General features: G+C 41.9%; 1 protein-coding gene across 1 annotated transcript in view; it reads left to right on the top strand.

Annotated features, from left to right (window-relative positions):
• The window catches only part of SLC39A13 (solute carrier family 39 member 13), a 71,521-nt gene extending 52,399 nt beyond the window's left edge, over positions 1–19,122 (top strand). Inside the window, exon 10 of the mRNA XM_073604356.1 lies at positions 13,897–19,122. Within this exon, the coding sequence (XP_073460457.1) occupies positions 13,897–13,972 (76 nt within the window). The 3' untranslated portion in view covers positions 13,973–19,122. The remainder of the gene's footprint in view (positions 1–13,896) is intronic.
• The last annotated feature ends 292 nt before the right edge of the window (positions 19,123–19,414 follow it).

Below are 19,414 nucleotides of genomic sequence, written 5' to 3'. Positions count from 1 at the left end.
CAAGTTAACCAAGGGTGCTAAATTTGTTCTGAGCATCTGAGCTTCAATGACCAAAGAACAATCTGTCTGCCAATATCTCAAAATTAATTATTCAACTTCACCAGCAGGATTTTCCTTTGAATAAAAAAGCACAGTTTTGGCAGTCTACATGGCCCCAGTCACTGACCTATTTAAAAATTCAGCAATTCTTTGAGTCTTTTGTTTTTCCTCCTCTGGTCATTGCTTGCATCTGAGTCATATGAAAATATTTAAAACCTTGCTTCCCCTGCTTCCTATGCCATCTGAATGGACTGTGTTTCTCCCCTTCAGTCACTAGATGAATGGATATGCCAGTATACTGTACTATATGATCTGCAGCAACATGTTAGGGCCTTTACTTTGACTCTCTGGCTTTAGTACATTGGGGATCATTTACTAAAACTGAAGAGTGGAAAATCTGGTGCAGCTGTGCACAGAAACCAATCTGCTTACAGGTTTTATTGCCAAAGCTTAATTAACCACTCGCCGACCAGCCGCCGTCATTTTACTGCGGCAGGTCGGCACGATCCTGCGAACAGTCGTAGCTATACGTTGGTTCGCGGGATCAGGATAGCAGGGCGCGCACACTGCGGGGGTGCCGATGCTTGCGACCGTCGGCCGCAAGCAATCGCCAGCACTAGAGGCAGAACAGGGAGGTGTGTGTGTGTGTGTAAACACACAAGTTCCCTGTTCTGTTCTGAGAGGAGTGACAGATCGTGTGTTCCTATTCGCTAGGAACCACGATCTGTCATTTCCTCTAGTCAGTCCCCTCCCTCTTCAGTTAGAAACATGTAGCAGAGAACACAGTTAACCCCTTGATCGCCCCCTAGTGTTAACCCCTTCCCTGCCAGTGACATTTTTACAGTAATCAGTGCATTTTTATAGCACTGATCGGTGTATAAATGCCAATGGTCCCAAAAATGTGTCAAAAGTGTCCCATGTGTCACAGTCCCGATAAAAATCGCAGATTGCTGCCATTACTAGTAAAAAAAAAAATAATAATAAAAATGCTATAAATCTATCCCCTATTTTGTAGACACTCTAACTTTTGCGCAAACCAATCAATTTACGCTTATTGCAATTTTTTTTTTTTTTTTTTTTTTACCAAAAATATGTAGAAGAATACATATCGACCTAAACTGAGAAAAATTAGCTTTTTTAAAAAACAAAAATGGGGATATTTATTATAGCAAAATAATAATACGTTTAATAATAATAAATATTGTGGGGTTTTTTTTCAAAATTGTTGCGCTTTTTTTTGTTTATAGCGCAAAAAATTAAAACTGCCGAGGCGATCAAATACCACCAAAAGAAAGCTCTATTTGTGGGGAAAAAAAAGACGTCAATTTTGTTTGGATGCAGCGTCGCACGACCGCGCAATTGTCAGTTAAAGCAGCGCATTCCCGAATCACAAAAAAACGCCCGGTCATTTAGCAGCCAAATCTTCCGGGGCTGAAGTGGTTAAACAAGCTGAAGTTAGAAGCTGATTGGCTACCATGCACAGCTGCACCAAATTCTGAGTGCTCCTACTTTAGTAAATCAACCCCATTGAGTCACTTACCCAAAACAAAGTGAAGGCAGGAAAACAAGTGAGGTCAATGCAATAATGCATCCTGGTCAGCAAACTGGAAATGCTGACACGAGGATCAGCGCAAGGCTAGGTGCACACCTATGCGGCTCAGGGGATGTGTGCTAATCACCTGCGTTCCCCGGCCCACAGGTAAATCGCACCGCTCTTCTGCAGATGCGGAGGGGGGGTTAGGTGTCATCAATTAAACCACATCTTTAGAGGTGAGGGACTTTTTCCTGCGTTTTCCACAGGTATAGCAGCTCATTCAAATGATTTCTGTACCTGCACAAATGTGAACCTAGCCTAACTGTGACCACTATTTTCAGGTAAAGAGAGCAGCAATGGCTCCTCCATGTTTTTCATGACACACATGCAACTAGCATAGTAGAATTGGGCATCACAAACGTTATTCTCAAAAAGTTTCCTTCCTGCTCTAAGGCAGGTTAATGGGAGTGGTGCACTGATCACAGATTATTGTGGTTGTCCGGTTTTCTAGGGGAATTTGTATATTTAGGATGTGCCAGCTCACAGCAGTTAAAAAGGAATTTACTGGAATGTATATTTGGTGATATTTATCTCAGACACACAGAATGTTTACATATGACCGAAGTGCAAACAGTAGAACAGTATGTTTAAAGAACTATTTAAATAAAAGCTACAGCACTTAAAGTGACATGAAACTCACCTTTTTTAAAATAATAAATGCAATATGTCAGAATATTAGTAGAATGCTCTTCCTTTGTTACATCTCTCAGATGCAAGCTTATTTCTGCTGTTCTGAGGCCTCCTGTTCTAGGGTGGCTACCTTTTGTTCTCCATGCCCCCTTTGTGCATGGGAACATAGTCACCCTTTCCTGCTCACCCCTGAGATGGACTACATATCAAGGTGCAGACACATTCAGATCTATAGAAATTGTAGTAACCATAGAGTGGAGCATGTGACCAGAAATGACCGCTCGCTCTACACTAGTAGAAGAGGTGCATCAGTGGAGGATAGGGAGTATGCGCAGGACAAAAAAGAAGCTGGAAAACAACAGTAGGGGACTTTAAAAAAAAAAAAAAAAAAAAAACAGATCTGTGGCATACTTGATATTAGGGGTGCAACAGATCATCACCGATCCGTGATCTGAACGGGTCAACCTGTACGGATCGGCACACCACGCGATCAGCGGAGCACTCCACTGCCTCGGCCATAAGAAAGGCCGCGGCTTCAGCCTAGCTCCAGAGTGGCGGCCATCTCGGTACACCCGTCGGCGGCCGCTGTCTCGTCAGAAAGTGACGTTTCGTCACCGCCATCTTGCTACACCCCACACTCCTGCACATGTTAAATGTGCAGGAGTGTACAGGATTTGGAAATATTAAAATAACATACAGTGTACTAAAAAAAAAAAAAAAAATCCATATGTAAACAGGAATATATTTATCTTTCAACTGCAAGTACCAAAATATTGTGTTGTATTGTAAATGAGGACCAAAAAAAATAAATAGATAAAAATGTAACTATAAGCACGTCCTTCTGGCTCCTGCAGCTGAAAGCAGATCTCCAATCTGACCGTGTTAAATGTTAAATGTGAAAATCAGAGGTGTTCTGTCACATTAGAAACCATGTAAGGTCAGCAGGTTTGCTGCTGCTTTTAAAATTTTAAAACAATCCGTCAGATTTACAAATACTGTATTTAAGCATATAAGTTCCGTTTTGTGTTGAAAATAACTGAAATCTAAAACTCTGGTGGGTGTAACAACATTTGTCTTGTCTTTTTTTTTTTTTTTTTTTTGCTGATCTGAAAAATGATCCGATCCGTGACTCTGATCCGAAGAACGATCCGATCCGTGATTTTTTTTGATCCGTTGCACCCTTACCTGATATTTTAGATTGATTGATGTAAAAAAAATTAGATTAGTGTCACTTTAATCATACATGTGTCTGCAAAGTCACGCAAATACTTATTGAGCCTTCCAGTGAAATCCACCTCATTGCAGCTTCCCTGTGATGGTGTGACAACGATGCTGCACTGCCCTGAATTTAGAGCAGCAGGCCATGGCAGCTTGCACTACGAGTAGCAGAGAAGACATTGGAGGGAACAGAATGTGCTATCAGCGTCATCACTGCTGACTCACTAGCCTGTAGCTTGGCAGTCAGCTCCTGGTCTGGACAGCACTGCCCCTGCTATCCTCTTTGCTTATGGAAGTTTTTTTTTTTTTCTTTGTTTTTTGTGCATCACATTACACTGGATGCGGGGCTAGTTTTGACTGTCAGCAGTCTTTAGATTTAAAGTAGAAGTTCACCCTAACACTAAAATCTCTACATCTACAGGCATCCACGATCTAAGACTAACCTATCTAGCCCTGTAAAGAAGAAATCGATATAGATACCTTTTCTAGAGCCGGTCCGGTCTCACGCTGAGCTGTCATCAGCGGTTTCTCTTTGTGGGAGTGTGCAGAGGAGGGAACCGACGATGGAAGCCCCATAGTAACTCTATGAGTGATGTCACTTACCATTAATTTCACAGCTGTTACCGGCTGTCTCCTCTGCAGAGCTTCCGCCGCTGGAGACCGGAGCGGCTTCAAAAAAGGTATGTATAGCGATTTCTTCTTGACAGGGCTAGATGGGTTAGTAATAAAAGAAATACCCGGCAACCCAAGAGCTTTGTTTTGCAAAATTTATTAAGCACAACCGCATTGTACAAGTCACAGAATGCTAACGCGTTTTGGCCAAAGCCGTCCTCCATAGCTCCAAAGCTAACAGCATAAAATCAAACTTTTATAATAAAACAGGTCCCTTGGAAAAAGGAAGAGAGGCGGTACAATGCTTAATTGACAGTCATAAAGTTGATTAGTCGAAACAGACCAAATGAGGTGAGATGATCAGTAGGAGGAAAAGAGAGGAAAACACACAGGAAAAAGAGAGAGCACAAAACGGAGATATTAACAATTGAAATCCCAAGAGAGAATGCATTTATTTCAAAAATAAATTCACATCCATCCTACTATTCATTCCTGCCGGAATTCTGGTGTTAAGGGTGAAAATCCACCAAACTTCTCTCTGGAGCAGTGTGCGATTTATGTCACACCCCCCCCCCCCCCTTGGAGGTCTCTTGACCTGTTCTTAACCAAAAAAAGAAAAATGGTCAAGATTCCCTGCTTAGATATGTTAGATATATTCTTAGCGTCAGGATTCGGTGTATCCAATATAATGCTCCGATACCGGAGCGGCTTCAAAAAAGGTATGTACTGTATAGCGATTTCTTCTTTACAGGGCTACGTAGGTTAGTGTTAGATTGTGGATGCCTGTAGATGTAGAGATTCAGTGTTAGGGTGGACTTCTACTTTAAGACCCCTTTCACACTGAGGTGTTTTTCAGGTGCTTTTGGGCTAAAAATAGCGTGGACGTCTTATGACAGCGTCCAGAACGGCCACTCTTGTGCGCCCCCCTGGGGCGCGCAGCGATCGCGGCCGCACCGTGTTGCTAGGACATGGCGCAACCCCGAACTCTGCAAAGAGCTGCGGCTCTTTAACCATGTGATTGGCTGTGTCCAATCACAGCCAGTCACATGTAAACACGGAGATATAGGTAAATTGGACATCTAGGCATGTAATCAGGGCACTGATTACAATAAAGCTCCCACCAGTGTGTGCCATCAGTGAGTGCCCACAAGTATAATCAATCAGTAGCCATTAGTGATGCCAGTCAGTGCTGGCTATCGCTGCTGCCCACCACTGCTGCCCACCACTGCTGCCCATCAACACCTATCACTGCTGCCCATCAATGCCACCCATCAGTGCCGCCTATCTGTCCCCACCAGTGCCACCTATCAGTGCCCATAAGTGCAGCATATTCGTGCCACCTAATCAGTGCCCATAAGTGCCACCTCATCAGTGCCCATAAGTGCCACCTCATCAGCGCCCATCAGTGAAGGAGAAAAATTACTTATTTACAAAATTTACTGACAGAAACTAAGAAAAACTTTTTTGTTTCAAAATTTTCATTTTTTTTTTTTTTTTTTTTTTTTTTTTTTTGGGGAAAAATAAAAAACTAGAAGTGATTAAATACCACCAAAAGAAAGCACTATTTGTGTGAAGAAAATGATAAAAATTTCACATGATTACAGTGTAGCATGACTGCGCAATTGTCATTCAAAGTGTGACAGCGCTGAAATCTGAAAAATTGCTTGGGCAGGAAGGGGGTGTAAGTGCCCTGTATTGAAGTATTTAAAGAGTCAGATACTATGGATAGTAAAATTTACGTCATTTGTTGCCGTTGCACGGGCATGCACAATTTTAATGCGTGACATGTTTGGTATCTATTTACTCGGTGTAACATAATTTTTTTTATATTTTACCAAAAATTGGTTATGTATTTTGTGTTTTTTTTGTATTACAATTCAAAAAAAGTGTATTTTAACTACTTCCCATCCGGCCACTGTACATAAACGGCCGGGTGGGTGCTCTCTCCTTCTGAGTGGACATTCAGGAACGTCCCTCAGAAGGAGCGGGATCGCGCACGTGCCCGCGCAGTGGCGCGATCCCGATGCGCTCGTGTCACCCAGACACAGTGCATCTCCGATCGGCAGGAGGGCTCTGTGATTGGCCCTCCTGATCACATGACGGCCGTGTCCAATGACAGCCGTCATGTGATGTAAACACAGCCGGTTGCTAGGCGATCAGCTCTCCTCTCCTCACACGGAAGTTGTCCCTGAGGAGAGGAGAGGGGATCGCTGCAGCCGGCTGATGATCAGTGAGTATGAGCTGTTTTTTACAACTTTTTACTCACTGATCATAAACTTAGTGTCAACACACATGTCCCCATACAATGTAAAACACACATGTCCCCAAATAATAAAAAAAGCTGTCCCCCACATACGTCCCACTAAAATCACATATCCCAATGATTATCTGCACACATATGTCCGTGATCACCTGCGCACATCTGTACATGATCATTTGCGTACATATGTCCATGATCACACGAACCAATTATTATACACTTAATGGGATTTTTTTTATCAAAAACATGTAGCAGAATACATTTTGGCTTAAATTTATGACAAAATTCGATTTTATTGGATTTCTTTTAAAACAGAAAGAAGAAAATATTGTTGTTTTTCCAAATTTCTGCTCTTTTTGCGCTTATATCGCAAAAAAAAAAAAAAAAAATGGAGTCGTGAATAAATACCACCAAAAGAAAGCTCTATTTGTGCGAACAAAATTATAAAAATTTCATTTGGGTACAGCGTAGCATGACTGAGTAATTGTCATTAAAAGTGCGAGAGCGCTGAAAGCTGAAAATTGGTCTGGGAAGGAAGGGGGCGAAAGTGCCCGGTATTGAGGTAGTTAAAAAAAGAAATTGTGTTTGAAAAACCACTGTGCAAATACTGTGTGACATAAAAAAATTAAAAACCCACCAATTTATTCTCTAGGGCCTCTGTTTAAAAATATATATATATATATATTATAATGTATGTGTGTTGGGGGAGGGGTTTCTAGAAAAAAAATACTGATTGTTACATATAAACAAAAAGTTCCAGAAAAGGCCAGGTCTTCAAGTGGTTAAAGATGTCCACGATGATGCAAGTAATGGGCAGCCAAAAACGCAAAGGACAGATGCAAATGTAGAGTGCAAACTCTCGTACGCATGAACAGGGAAATGGTGCAGCAGATTCTAATGGAGGATTTGGAAATGAGAAAGATTTCTGCAAAGATATGTCTTCTGCAAAGATGAATCTTGACAGAAGATCAGAAAGAACGCCGTCTTCAAATCTTATCCGATCTTTTGAAGAATGTAGAGGAGTTTGTTAGGGCGATTACCAGTCCATTCCGGGAATTAAATTGTCACACCTCACACATCACTGCTATTGTGATCTGTAGCTGCTTGGAAGGATACTGAATTGGGATGCCGGTGATCAGATCCTAACCCCTCATGAAAAAAATATTTCCATTCTAGAATAATCCCCAGGTTCCAACAATGATTTTGGGTGATCTGCATGATATTTTATGAGTTTTTAGCAAACCGAAACCTGTGAAAAAGTCACCATCATGCTAATTTGTGCCCTCAGTAACTTAACTTGAGCTTATTTTAACGCTACCAGTTTACACATCTTTTTTTTTTTTCTTTGTGTTACAATGTAATGTCCAAAGGGGAATAAGGGAATAAAGCAATCATTTAGTAGGATACATATGTTCACTTTGAGCGTTACTATTTTACTATGTTACATAATAATCACACTTGTGTGCTATAATTTTAATCAACTGACTTTGACTGTTATATTTTGGGTTAAATATCTGGGGTGTGCACATTAATTAAATTTCACATTGGTAAAAAGTACAGACAATTGCTTTTTTCCTAATTTTCTTTTTTTTTCCTTTTTTTTTGTTTTTTTTGTTTTGTGGTTGAAAAAGCCTGATGGTTTTTTACCTTCTGTGTGTTGATCAATGGTGATCGTGAGCCCTTTCTGTATTGGTGCTGCACTTGACAAATAAAAGCACAACTCTGATAAAATCTATTGTATTTTGTGGAGTGACAGGGCTTAGGAAAAACTATACCACTTGAAGACCAAGAATTTTCTGGCACTTTTTGTTTACAAGTAAAAATCTATATTTTTTATAGAAAATTACTTAGAACCCCCAAATAGTATATATTTTTTTTTTTTTTTAAGAAGAGAACCCTAGAGAATAAAATGGTGATCATTGAAATTGTTTGTCACAGTATTTGCGCAGCAGTTTTTCAAACTCAATTTTTTTTTTTGAAAAAATACACTTTTTAAAGAATTTTAATGCAAAAAAACACAATATAACACAATTTTTCGGTAACATATAAAATGATGTTACGCCGCATAAATAGATACCTAATAATATGTCATACTCTAAAATTGCACACGCTCATGGAATGGCAACAAACTGCGATACATAAAAATCTTTGTAAGCGGCACTTAAAAGTTTTTTACAGGTTATCTGTTTAGAGTTACAGAGGACATCTAGTGCTAGAATTGTTGCTCTCGCTCTAACATCCGTGGCGTTACTTCACATGTGTGGTGTGAACACCGTTTACATATCCGAGACTAACATATGCGTTCGCTTCTGCACGCCACCACGGAGGGATTGGAGCACTTAAAAAAAAAAAAAAAAAAAAAATTCCTATTTTATTTATATTTTTATGTTTACGCTGTTCGTTTAAATTTTTTTTTGATCACTTTTCTTCCTATTATAAGGAATGTAAACATCCCCTGTAAAAGAAATAAGGGATGACAGGTCCTCTATAGGACCCCAAATCTCTCCTCTACCTTTAACCCTTTTGCTGCCAGAGCTGGTAATGGAGGGGGTGCAAATGATCGGGCGGCAGCGGAGCCGCACTAATGCTCTCACCTGACAGGCAGGCTGCAGCCACTGGAGTGTGTGTAATCCCCCCCACCCCCACCCCCCCCGCTGTCAGGTCCGTGTGGCAAAAGGGTTAAAAGCAAAAGATAGGGGAAAAAAATAGTTTTTGATCTTTTGCTTAAAAAAGAAAATTTGTTTAATTCCGCCCTAGACAGGCAGTGATGTCATGATGTCGCTCTGGTTCTCCTAGATCATAGAGGGGATCAGAGACAATCTGGTCTCTGTTCACCTCTATGGCCAGCCGCGTGAACTGTTAAGATCATTTTCCAGGCTCGCTGGTAAAAGCGGTAATCCCCAGAAACACCGGCAAGCAGGGGTGGGAATGGGGGCTTGTTTGCATCGACCCCCTCCCTCCCGTTGCTTCTAATTAGCTAATTAGCTGCTCGGACCGCTTTAATGAGAAAGACAGTCACTGGCTAAAAAAAAAAATACCGGGGTTATAGCTAATAGCTTCAGCCATAACCCCGGTAAACCACTTGAGAGCCACAACGTGTATATATACGTATTGCAGTCGGCAAGTGGATAACATGCCCTCTGTGCTAATAATGTCTCCTTTTGTTCTGTTTTGTTTATAATAAAAAAAAAAAAAAAAAAAGAATACTGCTGCCCAAACATCCCAGTTTCGTAGTTTGTCCCAGTCCTCGTCACGGTCGCTTGGCTGGATGGCTTGGCCTGCCTGTAAATGTGCGAACAAATTTAAATATAGGCCTTTAAAAAAAATAAAAGAAAATACAAATTCTTGGTTGAATATTATAATTGTATAAACTCCCACCAATATCAGAGTACAGTAGGTATTAGTGGCTCTTTATACATTCTGCACCGTTCATGCTGCTGGGTTTGAATTTTGCATGTCCCTCTATGTGCAGTACAGCTGACAGTGCAGGGACCCCCATGTAAGCTCCATGTGTGTGCGAGCATTGAGGACAATTAATCCCTTTTTATTTTTTTTCTCCCGTCACACGGCAGGAAAACAATGTCCAATAATGAGGTCAGATGAGGATGAATGCTGTCCACACTGGGATTTAAGTAAAGATTAGGAGAAAAGCTTTACCAGCAAGTGGCAGATGAAATTCAGTGCAGACATACAGTGAGGAAAATAATTATTTGACCCCCTGCATATTTTGTAAGTTTGCCCACTTGCAAAGAAATTGGAGGGTCTTTAATTTTTTATCATAGGTGTATTTTAAATGATAGAGACAGAATATCAACCAAAAATCCAGAAAAAAACACATAAAACAAATGCTATAAATTTAAGTTGCAGTTCAGTGAGTAAAATTAAGTACTGTATTTATTGGCGTATAACACTCACTTTTTCACCATGAAAATCGGGTGCAAATAGTGCGTGCGTGTTATACGCCAATACTTCAGTTTTAGCTGCCTTGGAGGGGACAGGGACGGGGGCAGGACGAGCACCGTCAGATTACATAAAGTGAGAATCTCCTGTTTACTTGGCGACCATCTCCGGAGGAATTTTGGTCCACTCTTCTTTACAGATCTTCTCTAAATCTTTAAGGTTTCTTGGCTGTCTTTTTGCAACTTGAAGTTTCAGCTCCCTCCATAAATTTTCTATAGAATTAAGGTCTGGAGACGAACTAGGCCACTCCATGATCTTAATGTTTTTCTTGAGCCACATTTTGTTGCCTTGGCCGTATGTTTTGGGTCATTGTCATGCTGAAAGACCCATCCACGACCCATCTTCAGTGTTCTGGCTGAAGGAAGGAGGTTCTCATCCAAGATTTTACAATACATGGCCCCATCCATTGGCCCCTCAATGCGACAAAGTCGGCCTGTACCTTTAGAAGAGAAACAGCCCCAAAGCATAATGTTTCCACCTCCATGCTTGACTGTAGGGATGGTGTTCTTAGGGTCATAGTCAGCATTTTTCTATTTTCCGGGCCATCAAATCTTGGATGATAACCTCCTTCCCTCAGCCAGAACACTGAAGATGGGTTGTGGATGGATCTTCCAGCATGACAATGACCCAAAACATGCCGCCAAGGCAACTAAGGAGTGGTTCTAGAAGAAGCACATGGCCTAGTCAGTCTCCAGACCTTAATCCTATAGAAAATTTATGGAGGGAGCTAAAACTTTGAGCTGCCACATGACAGCCAAGAAACCTTAAAGATTTAGAGAAAATCTGTGAAGAGAGGACCAAAATCCCTCCTGAGATGTGTGCAAACCAGGTAACAAACTACAAAAATATCTTACCTCTGTGCTTGCCAATAAGGGTTTCTCCACCAAGTACGAAGTCATGTTATGCTTGGGGATCAAATACTTATTTTACTCACTGAACTGCAACCTAATTTATAGCATTTGTTTTATGTTTTTTCTAGTTTGGTTAATATTCTGTCTCTTATTTAAAATACATCTATGATAAAAATTATAGACCCTTAATTTCTTTAAGTGGGCAAGTGATGTCAGTTCACTCACATTTTTCTTTCACAAAGTTTTATTGAAACACATAACAGAGATACTTCATCCTGCTCATCTCTGTGTTTCCCCCTGCAGCACTTGGTTATGGAAAGGCTTAATTTAGTTGAATTTTAAAGTGTTACTAAACCCACAACAGTAAAATCAGTCTGTATATACAGTAACGCATGCTTGTTATACACGCTGTGGACCCTAAGGGGTTAATCCACTGCATTATGTGTAAAAAGGATGTTTGAGACGGTCTTCTCTGATACTCTCCTACTTCCACTGTCCCCAATATATTTCCCGATAATGCAGAGCCAGGGGTCAGGCTGCACATGCTCAGTTTGGTGTGTATTGCTAAAGAGTTTTTTTTTTCTTGGGAGGGTGTATGTGATCAGCACTGGTCCAGACAGAGGGTCAGGGGTCCTGCATCCTGATAGGGCAGTCAGAGGAGAGTGAAAACTCCTCCTACAAGCTTTAGCCAGACACTGATAGAAGTCACCAGACTACTATATACTGCTGATGAGAAAAGGTATTTAACAGTTTATATTTACTAAAATAATTACATTTCCATGTTCTGTGTACTGTAGGAGGCCAGATATAGTGAATGCAGGGAGTGCTACAAATACTCTTGCGCATAAGCGTGATGTCCGGGTTATCTAATGTTCAAAGGATAATTCCTCAGGCCTTGCTGCCCTCCAGGATAAAGGTATCCTAGCAATCAAGAGAGGGACTAAAGAAAAGAGGGTGCATCAGCCTTGTGCATTATCCTTTTAGTAAATGTATTTGTAAAAACAGATTAAAAACTACTCGCAAACATGTGAAGTTATTCGTTTTGTAAAAGCCTCCAAGTGGTAGCAGTTAATCTAGGTATGACAGTCTCCAGATGGTGAAGGAAGAGGACTTAAGGACCACTGCTGGCTGACATGTTTCGAAGGGATACCTTCTTCTTTAGAGGCATGCGCCGTAGACAGTGGTGCGCAGGAGCTGTGAGAATGCTGCTGTTAACGGCGGTATACCGTTAGTGGCGGCTCCCGTGCACATGCACGGGAGTGACGTCATCGTGGCTCCGGCCAATCACAGCGCCGGAGCCACGATACCCGGAAAGAAGATGGACGCTCCGTAGCAGAGGGGACAGCGGTGACATCGCAGGCTCCTGTGTCAGGTAAGTGTGACATAATGGGCTACTATGCGATGCACAGTAGCCCATTATGCTTTACCTTTGCAGGGAAACAAAGAGGAAGTAAATCCATCAGGGTTTACTTCCTCTTTAAGTCCTCTCCTTTACCATCTGGAGACTGTCGTACCTAGATTGACTGCCACCATTTGGAGGCTTTTACAAAACAAATCTCTTCACCATTACACCACCACCACCAGCCTGAACTTTTGATACAAGGCAGGATGGATCCATGCTTTCATGTTGTTTCACCAAATTCTGACCCTACCATCTAAATGCCGCAGTTGAAATGGAGACTCGTCAGATCAGGCAACATTTTTCCAATCTACTATTGTCTAATTTTTTTGTGACCCTGTGCGAATTGTAGCCTCAGTTTTCTGTTCTTAGCTGACAGGAGTGGCACCCGGTGTGGTCTTCTGCTGCTGTAGCCCATATGCTTCAAGGTTCGATGTGTGTTCAGAGATTCTGCATACCTTGGTTGTAACGAGTGGTTATTTGAGTAATGCCGCGTACACACGAGCGGACTTTACGGCAGACTTTGCTCGGCGGACTTTTCGACGGACTTTATGACGGACTTTCCGAATGAACGGACTTGCCTACACACAATCCACCAAAGTCCGTCGAATTTGTACGTGATGACGTACGACCGGACTAAAACAAGGAAGTTCATAGCCAGTAGCCAATAGCTGCCCTAGCGTGGCTTTTTGTCCATCGAGTTCGACGGATAGATTTAAAACATGTTTCAAATCTAAGTCCGTCCAACTTTTGAGAAAACAAAGTCCGATGGAGCCCACACATGATCGAATTGTCCGACGAAATCCCGTCCGCCGGGCAAAGTCTGCCGTAAAGTCCCTCGTGTGTACGCGGCATTACTGTTGTATTTCTATCATCTCAAACCAGTCTGCCCATTCTCCTCTGACATCAACAAAGCATTTTTGTCCACACAACTACCGCCCTCTTGATATTTTCTCTTTTTGGATGGTTGTGTGTGAAAAAGCTGTCACCAACAACCATGCCACGTTCAAAGTCCCTTAAATCCTCTTTCTTCCCTATTCTGATGCTCGGTTTGAACTTTAGCAAGTCCTCTTCACCACATCTAGATGCCTAAATGCATTGAGTTGCTACCATGTGATTGGCTAATTAGCAATTTGTGTTACCAAGCAATTGAACAGGTGTATATAATAAAGTGGCCAGTGAGTGTATGTCGCTGTCCAAATAGTTTGTAAATGGGAAGGAGAAAGGCTTGATAAAGGTCACAGAAGCCCTGCTCTGTAATGGCTCAGTAATCCCACCTAAATTGGCTCTTATATTTCATTTGTCTAATAAGCCTTTTTGTGCTGGTTTCCAGGAATTCTATGATCCAGGTGGTGCTGATAAGCTGCGGAATTGCCGTGATGACGGTCCTCTCATTAATAGTGGAATGACAACAAGACGACCCTTATCAAAGTGGAATACGTGATACTGATGTACATTTTGTGGCACAGGCTGTCTCCATCCACAAATGGTTCCTGTGCACTAACGGTACAGTCATCAGCAGGACATCCTTCACTTTATTCTGTATGGACTGCCAGAAGAGGATCAAGGCAACAGAATGGGCATTGTACATCCCCCGTTTGGTGCACTTTATTTTCGAATGTCTTTTCTCATTTCTCCCTTGCAGCAGTCAGGTGCTTGGCTTCTATACAAAGCCAGTAGATAGTCCAGCCCCATCTGCCAGCTGTTTTCTAAATGCGTATTTTTTGCTTTTACTGTCTATGCGCATATGTGCCTGTCTAATGTTGGCCACACATGCAGTTTTCACAAACAATGAACAAAATTGTAGCACTAATTGTAATTACTGGGAAGCTATGAGCTTGAGGACCGGTCCCTATGCAACAGCAAAAATTGGAAGACCGTAGTAAAAGGTATCGATCTGGTCAGGTTCATGACTCCACAGCCAGTCGCAGGTTCAGTGGCTGCAAGTAGACCCATCCTAGTCTCTGAAGTGCAAATTGATAGTAAAAGAAGCTGCATCTCTGCTTCAGTAAGCTTTATTCTACAAACAGTGCAATAAAATTACCGCCAGACCCTTCCCCTCCAACGCACTGTTCGCTGTAGAATAAGGCTGAATTTACACTGACATGCAGTAAAGTGCAGGGAAAATGGATGGACATTTTAACGTGCTAATCTGCGTTTTAGCGCACTTGTAAAATGCAGGTCAACATATAGACCCCTACAAAAAAAAAATTTTTATGTGTCCTGTTCACACTACAATGCTGTGTTCACCTGAGTTGTGCTGCGTTTAAACGTGTATGCATTTTAATGCAAATGCAGCGTTGTAGTGTGAACAGGACACATAAAAAGCAATTGTGTTTTTTATGTGTCTATGCACTGAGCTGCCATTTTACAAGTGCGCTAAAATGCAGATCAACGCAACTCAATGTGTTAAAACACACATAAAATGGATGGACACCCATTTTCCCTGCATTTTACTGTTTAAGTCAGTGTGAGTTCAGCCTAAGGGCCAGTTTACACTATGGGGGTTATTTACGAAAGGCAAATCCATTTTGCACTACAAGTGCAAACTACACTTGAAATTGCACTGAAAGTGTACTTGGAAGTGCAGTCGTTGTAAATCTGAGGGGTAAATCTGAAATGAGGGGAAGCTCTGCTGATTTTATGATCCAATCATGTGCAAGCTAAAATGCTGTTTTTTATTCTTCTTGCATGTCCCCCTCGGATCTACAGCCACTTTACTTCCAAGTGCACTTTCAGTGCAATTTCAAGTGCACTTTGCACTTGTAGTTTGTACTTGTAGTGTAAAGTGGATTTGCCTTTCGTAAATAAACCCCTATGTGCGGTCACACAGCATGGTAAAACTTCTCTCGCCACAGGGACACACAGGAAACAATTGTTTCCTATGTGTCCCATTCACACTGCAATGTAGCCTAGCGCTGCGCTAAAATGCAGACATGCTGCATTTAATCACAGCACAGCAGGCTGAATTGCACTGCAATGTCTGGCAGAGCAGTGCACTGTACTGCCTGACATTGCAGTGTATGAAGTGTACACTTTAAATAAAGTTTGTGCAAAAAAAAAAAAAAGGCAACTGTGCAGTGTGCTGAATTGCGCACCACACTGCCCTCTAGTGCAGCCAGCAATGCAGAGCAACTGGAGCAGTGAATCATTCCAGCTGCTCTGCGATTTCATGAATGTGAAGTGTGAAAATTGCCCAAAACTCAATGAAGAAAAAGAATCCTGATTTATTGTGCAAAGAACTGTGTATTACAAATTATGCTGCCCGCCAGAACCTACTCTTCCAGCGCACTGTTCTCTGTGGAACAAGCTTATTTAAGAAGCGAAAAAAAGTTGATGTGGCTTCTGTTACTATTGATTAACAAAAATTGGGAGCATTGGAATAGATCAGTTCCTTCAGTAGGAAGTATTTAGAAGAGGGGGTCTCAAACTGGCAGCCCTCCAGCTGTTGCAAAGCTACAAGTCCCATGAGGCATTGCAAGGCTGACGGTTACAAGCATGACTCCCACAGGCAGAGGCATGATGGGACTTGTAGTTTTGCAACTGCTGGAGAGCCGCCAGTTTGAGACCCCTGATTTAGAAGGAGAATGGTCTGAAGTGGCCATGGCCCTGTGACTGCTATGGCAATTGTTTTCAGGATAGACGGCTGTTTTTTTTTTCATCCTGACCAAAATATAATTGCATGTGTGACCATCTTAAAGCGTCAATCCACCTAGAACAGATTTCAGATTTTTTTTTGTGTCAATTTGTGGGTTTAAATCTTTTTAAGTTCCTGGATAGACCATGCTACAGCTGAAACACATCTCGAAGGATCAACCAGCAGGGTGCACAGAGGAGCCTTGCTCAGCAAAAATATGTCATGGTTATGGTTCAGATGTGGCAGAGTTGGGATTTATAGAAGGAGGACCCCACTGCAAAGTCCCTGATGGACCTATGAATCCAGGAAGTGTCTCAGCCCACAAGTTTGCATCCAGAAATCTGTATTAGGTAGGGCTGCACTTTACCTTTTTTTTTTTTTTTTCCTGCTTCTTTCTTAAGCACATTTTTAATTATGTTCCCGTCTTCATAGTGTGTTTTATAAGTGCTGCAGAGAATGTTACTGGGTGAACCCTGTGCCAACAAGGAAACGGGCAAGACAGTTCTGGGAGCACCAGGCTAAAGAGATCACCAGAGGAATGTTATTTTTTTTATGTTAGGTTATTTTTTTAATGATTGTTATATGCTGTTCGCACAAACCAGAAACTAACTTGGTTAGTAACTGTTACAGATTTTATACACAGAACCACTGGTGATTTTATATATTAACAATTTATTTTGTTTCCTCAAAAGCAATAATAGCAGAAAAGGAGGCGGGTTTATGGCTGCCAGGTTAGAAAAGCCATGGAACGGTTTACACACAAGTATTAAAGGTGATCTGTGTTTTTTGTCTAGTTAAAGTGTTCACCTTTTCTGAAGAAAATTAAAGGTGAACACCCTCTACAATGAGCAGAGGTAAGCCAGCCATAGATGCTGAACCGGCCGAGATTCAAACCATCTATAGGCAGGCTGATTGTACCCAAGCTGGTGCATCAATTGACTTGGGTACAACCAGTGTGTCAAATTTTTACACGCTGGCAATAATTACTGTGTTATCCCAGCAGAGACAGTTTCCCGTGCCCGCCAGGAGAATATAATATCTCTGCAGAAGGGATTCCTTCCCCCATCAACACTGATTGTCTTGATGGTGCAATCAAGCAATTATGGGTTGCAGGGAAAAAAAATCGCATCGCCTATGGTCTGCTTTAGGCAAATTTCCTCCCTGCAGCCATGGGTTACAGAAAATAAATTTTGCATGATTCCCCCATTAGCACAGACAGTGCTGACAGGGGAATCCTAGCTTCTGAGCTATTGGCTGTGGGGGGGGGGGGGGGCGTTGCTGGTGGGCGGGGAAAGCCGTCCCTGTTGGCAGAAGACCGTGATTATCGCTAGCGGCTATTGCAGCCACTTGCGGAAATCGTAAGCGAATTCAGCAGGCTTGTTGTACTCAAATTGATTGATCAACTTGGTACATTCAGCCTGCCCATTAATGATTCAAATCTTGGCCAGTTCCTGCTGAACTGGCTGAGATTCAAGCCATATATGGCTGGCCTTAGGGAGGAGGGAGGAGAAAGGTGGCTGAGTAGAGGTGTATCACCTAGCTCGGCTTTTGGTCCAGCTAGTGCACATCATATTTGTACTTATTTAGTTAGGCAGCACAAGGTGCAAAGTAGATGTTCAGAACACTAAGAGCGGCCAGTCAGTATGTTCTTTTGCAGCTTATTTCAAATTAAGTGTACTCCAGATAGGGTCCAGTTCTGTTTAAGGTCTCATTCAGACGGGTAGAAGCAGGCACAGGCAAAACACCACCTCTGCGTGCAGCAACATACCATGCTATGGCCGCATTCAAACTGGATGATTAGCTGCTGCCAGTTTGTACATGGCCAGGAGCACTGTCCCTGCACGCAAACTGTGCGAGTCCCTAATGATGTGTAACTGGATGAGTGGCAGCACCGCCCATTGATTTGTTCAAGGGTACAAGCCCGGCTGCACACACTGCATACATGTACCTAACTTCTCCGACTGCAAGAATTGCTGATGCTTGCCCATGTGTTTGGAGCCTCAGTCTGCAGCCTGCAGGAGTAAAGAGGATGTTTTGCCTGTATCAACAAATCAGGTTTCAGGCTTTTAATACAGGTTAATATATAAAAGCTGACATTTTAATTTGGTTGCAATAAAAATATATCCACTTTTGTTTTCCTCCAGCACAGCACCATATTTCTGACATATGAATACAAAACAGGAGGTAATATTTGTGGAGGAAGAACAGGTATTGTTCCATGCAAAAAATCTGTTTCTTCCTTTCCTTCCATCAATGCAGTATAGGTAAAGGGAGAGGCCGATATTAATAGTTTTCAATACGATAGGACCATTCTACACCCTCAACTGGACACAAACTTTTTTTTTTTTAGTTTGCATAGAGTGAGGAAGGGTTAGACCCTCTGAAGTTGGGGAGATTTACCCCTCTATTTTACAAGTGGCTATTGTCACAGAGAAAAATCAAGGTGCATTTTGGAGAAAACTGAAAAAAAGGCAAATCTTTCAATAATGGCACCTGTTCCAGGGACAGCTGCCTAAGGGAGATTTCCTTTGACTTTCTGTTGTGGAACATTGAAAGAAGGGAAATTTTCCTTAATTGCACACAGACAGCAAAAATGAATCTGGAAGAGTTAAACTCATCTGTATTCTAGATTTAGTAGTAGTTGGTCACAGTCAACTAGACTTGTTCTGTAATGTTGAGGACATTTTGTAGCCTATCAAAGCCAATTCTTAAAGGGTACATTCACCTCTCATAACATGTTGCATGTTACAAAAGGACCGCCCCCCGATCCCCCGTTTTGACAGCTAGCGAGGGATATTCTCCCCCACTAGCTGTCAGAATTAAAAAAAAAAAAAAATCATGTGTGCGGGGCTCCGCTTGTCCGGCTGCGTCACTCATTCACAGTACAGGCATACCCCACTTTTAAGTACACAATGGGGTTTATTTACTAAAGCTGGAAAGTGCAAAATCAGGCTGCATAGAAACCAATGCGCTTCCAGGTTTTATTACCAAAGCTTAATTGAACAAGCCGAGGTTAGAAGCTCATTGGTTTCTATGCAGAGCCTGATTTTGCACTTTCCAGCTTTAGTAAATAAACCCCATTGTGTACTTACAAGTGGGGTATTCCTGTATTCTGTGAATGGGAAACCACAAGTCCCGACAGCCTTTCCTGCTGTCAGCTTGTAGTTCTCAATGAACTACTGCTGTGGTGGTTCATTGATTCTTCATGTCAGAG

The sequence above is a fragment of the Aquarana catesbeiana genome, linkage group LG11 (assembly GCF_042186555.1).
Source record: "Aquarana catesbeiana isolate 2022-GZ linkage group LG11, ASM4218655v1, whole genome shotgun sequence".
In the NCBI taxonomy this organism is placed as follows: Eukaryota; Metazoa; Chordata; class Amphibia; order Anura; family Ranidae; genus Aquarana; species Aquarana catesbeiana.
The sequence above is the reverse complement of the archived record's forward strand: the minus strand, read 5'-3'. Positions and strand labels throughout refer to the sequence as shown.